Source organism: Rosa rugosa, chromosome 1 (assembly GCF_958449725.1).
Source record: "Rosa rugosa chromosome 1, drRosRugo1.1, whole genome shotgun sequence".
Taxonomy (NCBI): domain Eukaryota; kingdom Viridiplantae; phylum Streptophyta; class Magnoliopsida; order Rosales; family Rosaceae; genus Rosa; species Rosa rugosa.
The window spans coordinates 65,693,619-65,697,282 of NC_084820.1; the positions used below are offsets into that span (position 1 = coordinate 65,693,619).

The following is a 3,664-nucleotide window of genomic DNA, read 5'->3' on the forward strand; positions in this document are numbered from 1 at the left end:
GTCTTTAATATACGGATCATCATGTCACGACCTGGGTGTCCCAAACGGTCGTGCCAAAGCCTATATGTGTCGGAATCCCATAAATCATCTCTCATGACATGGTTGGATTCAATGACTCGAATAGTGGTTGCATACAACCCACTAGAGCGACACATAAGTTTCTCTAATACTCGGTTATTTCCGTAGTCATTAGAGGTGATGCAAAGGAACTCTTATCCATTCTCACAATGCGTTTCCGCATGAAAACCATTGGCTCTTACATCTTGTAAGTAATAAAGTTCGAGAAGTATGTCCATGACATGAGATCAAATAAATCGATACTTTATTAATAATAGCCAATGATTACATCAAAGTTTCTTGACCAAAATCTAATCCAATATAAAAATCAAACCGTAGACAAATCGTAGTCACTCAATCCTTTCGGTAATTTCAATTTAGTTGTGACCAGGTAAGGTAAGGCGAGATTTTGGTGGAGCGTTGCTCACTTTTAAAACCGTTCTCTCAGATCAAACCTTGCCTAGACATCACAAGTACTCTTGAGTACGCCTAGAGGGAAAGAGTTAATACAATAAGTCATTTTATTGATTTAAGGCATAATAGCCATTACATAATTCTTGGAAAAATAAAAGACTATAAATAAAAATCTGCGGCATTTTGTCTTCATCGCCAGATTTAAAGTCTTTGTGAACTCGAAGTCTTGATCACCATGATGCGACTACCTCCGTAGGTACATTGCAAATTCAGGTCCATTGATCAGACGTTCCATATCAGAAATAGACACCATAAAGAGGATTCTCCCTTGATTGAGGCGCATTGGCGCAATATGCATAGTCCCTAGGACTGGTGGCGTTGGAAAGTGGTGCCCATGGCCAACGTTGGCTCCATGGTGTCCAACCCTATGTCCCTCAAAATCACGCCTCCTACGGTCGTGTGATTGTCGCCTTGAGCGATTACCTTCTTGAGCATTCCGATCGTATGGATCATGACGTCGATGGCGACTTTCTCTAGCCATAGGACGATGCTCTTGATAGCTATCTTGAAGCCTATCAAATCTTCTTTGCACAAGTTCATTGCCATGTCTTTCAGTAGTGGCCATAGCTTCAATAAGCTGTTGAAAACTTGTGATCCGTCTTGCATTTACATGAGTCCGGAATAAGTCAGAGGACCTCATAGCACAGGCGGGGAAGGTATTGAGGGTTTTCTCAATCAACTGGTCTTCTGTGATCATCTTTCCACAGAGACGCATCATTACTTTGATGCGGAGGGCTTCCGAATAAAACAGCATGACCGTGTCAAATTCAGAGAAGCGAAGATCTTTCCATTCTGCTTCTGTATTCGGAAGTATGGAGTCACGAACATTGCCATATCGTTCGCGAAGCGCATGCCAAAGCTTTATGGCGCTATCCTCATTTATGAACTCAAACTGTAGGTCACTATCCATGTGACGTTTTATGAAGGCAAGCGCCTTAGAATTATCTTTCTCAGTTTGAGGGTCTGGAGCTGTTTCTATAGGACAAAGCTCTTGGATAGTATGCAATAAATCACGGGCAATAAGGTGGATCTCGACATCAGTGACCCAAAATAAGTACCTTTTGCCTGCATAATCCAATGGAACAAAATCGAGTTTGTTCATGTTTGACATCCTGAAAGATGAAACAAGAACAAGTTAGTTTCGGAGTCAATGCTTCCACGAAAACTAATATAAATAAGATTTCCGAGCTATGCTACCAAGAAATCGATTTCCAAGAATAATTGGATTAGACCGAAACAATGATGTTTGTATGGTCAAAATAGATGCTCACGAACGCTCTTAGTCCGTAGCATACGAACGCTCTTAGTTCGTTAAATCGATGCTTACGGACGCTCTTAGTCCGAAGTCTTACGAACGCTCTTAGTTCGTTAATTGCGTGAATCCCCACGATTCCGCTTTTCAATGATCGAACCCACGTTATAAGAAAGGTGGGATGTAGAAGAAGGGAGGTTTTTAAGTCCCCGAGAAAAAGAAGAAATATTTAAATTTCAAATTTTTAGGAACTTCAAAACTTACTCTTTTGGATACTTACTTGTTGGTTTTGGATCACGCGCGTGTCGATGCAGGCGTGATGGAGCGAAGCAATCTGAGTAGCAGCGTGCAGCAGCAAGTTATATGTGCAGCAGGGGCTGCAGGATGAAGCTAGGCCGAGAGGTGCAGTAAGGCTGCAGGGGTGGCAGCTGCTAGACGCAAAGCTGCAGGCGCATGGGCGCGCAAGAGGTAGCAGCGGGCGCAACAGGTGCTGCAGGGAGCAGCAGACGTGCGGCAGAGCTGTAGGGGGCAGCAGGCAGCGACGCAGGGGCGTGTGGCTGCAGGAGCAGCTCGTAGGACAGCGGAGGCTGCTGTGCAAGGTTGTAGGCGCACGGGCGCTCGGAGCAGCAGTGTGCGCAGGGGCGCACGCGGGGCAGCAGTAGGCGATATGAAATTCTTTTCGGGTTTTGGCTTTTTGGCTATTGTGGTTTAGGGCTCGTGCTGATAACGTGTTTAAGTATATTGGTATTGAGAGAGATTGATGAGAGAAGTGTATTTCATTATAGAGAATAGGAGCCCTATATATAGGGATTACAAAGTGCATAATCTAAGAGTACAAGGATTCCTTATCTAACTTGGAGTAGGAAACCTCTCCTATTACAACTATAGAACTTATCCTAGTTTGACTAGGCACACTAAGTGTCAATATCCTTCAACAATTCTGAAATTGTCATCGTCGTGCTCCAGATTAATTTTCTCAATGAAGATTTTTTTTTTTTTTAAAATGTTATCCAGTTCCCAATATTACTACACAAACGCAAGATTGGTTTGGAGTTAGCATCTCCTATCCAATCTAATCTAGTCTAATCCAATTTGAAATCCTAAATCCAATCTTGTCTACTCTACCAAACGCGGCCTTAGAGTTGGGTGGAGTTTGGATTAGATATGGAAATGGAGACGTATGGACGATGACTTGTTTAGCAAAAGGAGTTGAAAGAAATTACTCATGTTTGTAAATTTGCTTTATGTTAATGCCCAAGAGGAAGAAAAAGGATGAAGAGGGAGAAGAGGGAAATCGGGGTGACTTTGCGCCTGTACTCTTCCTCGTTGTTCTTCGGTATTTGCTTCGGCAGATTTTAGGTATGGCTTTTTCTAGTTCTGGGATTGTGTTCTTGTTTTGGTTTGCCTTTGTGTGTAAATGCATGTGCTTTGTCAAAATATGTTTGTGGCTTTTGCGTTGTTTTGTGTTTGAGGGTCTGATGATTTCTGGGTTTCTCTGGGGATATTGGTGGGTTTGCTTTCTGGGTCTTTGAACGACTGTGTTGGTGAATGAGTTCTCTTGTGGTTAATGGCATGGGGTAGGTTTAGATCTAACTTGACTGCTAACTTCTAGGTTTAGAGTGTTTGTGGGGCATGACGGCCGTTATCGATATCTCAAGTAGCGAAAAGTCTGATGTGTCGTCGCTTAACTCGTTGGAGAGAGACTTGATTGATTCATTGCGTCGTCCTACTTCTGCAGGAGGTAAGTTTGAGGAACCGCTAGATATAATCCCTCTGCAAACCGTTTCTCCGCCACACATGGCTTTGTCAGGTAGTGAACAGCATGAGGTTGTCCGCCAAAGTCGAGAGGCGGTATCTGGTAGTAGAGAAGAGAGTGTTGGA

At 43.2% G+C, this 3,664-nt stretch overlaps 1 protein-coding gene across 1 annotated transcript; it reads right to left on the minus strand.

The window, feature by feature from the left end:
• Positions 1 to 235: 235 nt before the first annotated feature.
• Positions 236 to 2,208, minus strand: LOC133745047 (uncharacterized). Its single transcript, XM_062173046.1, has 2 exons — positions 2,064 to 2,208; positions 236 to 1,643 (listed from the first exon to the last, which is right to left on the minus strand). The coding sequence occupies exon 2, from the start codon at positions 1,640 to 1,642 to the stop codon at positions 716 to 718; it is 927 nt and encodes a 308-aa protein (XP_062029030.1). The 5' UTR covers position 1,643; positions 2,064 to 2,208; the 3' UTR covers positions 236 to 715.
• Between the last annotated feature and the right edge of the window lie 1,456 nt (positions 2,209 to 3,664).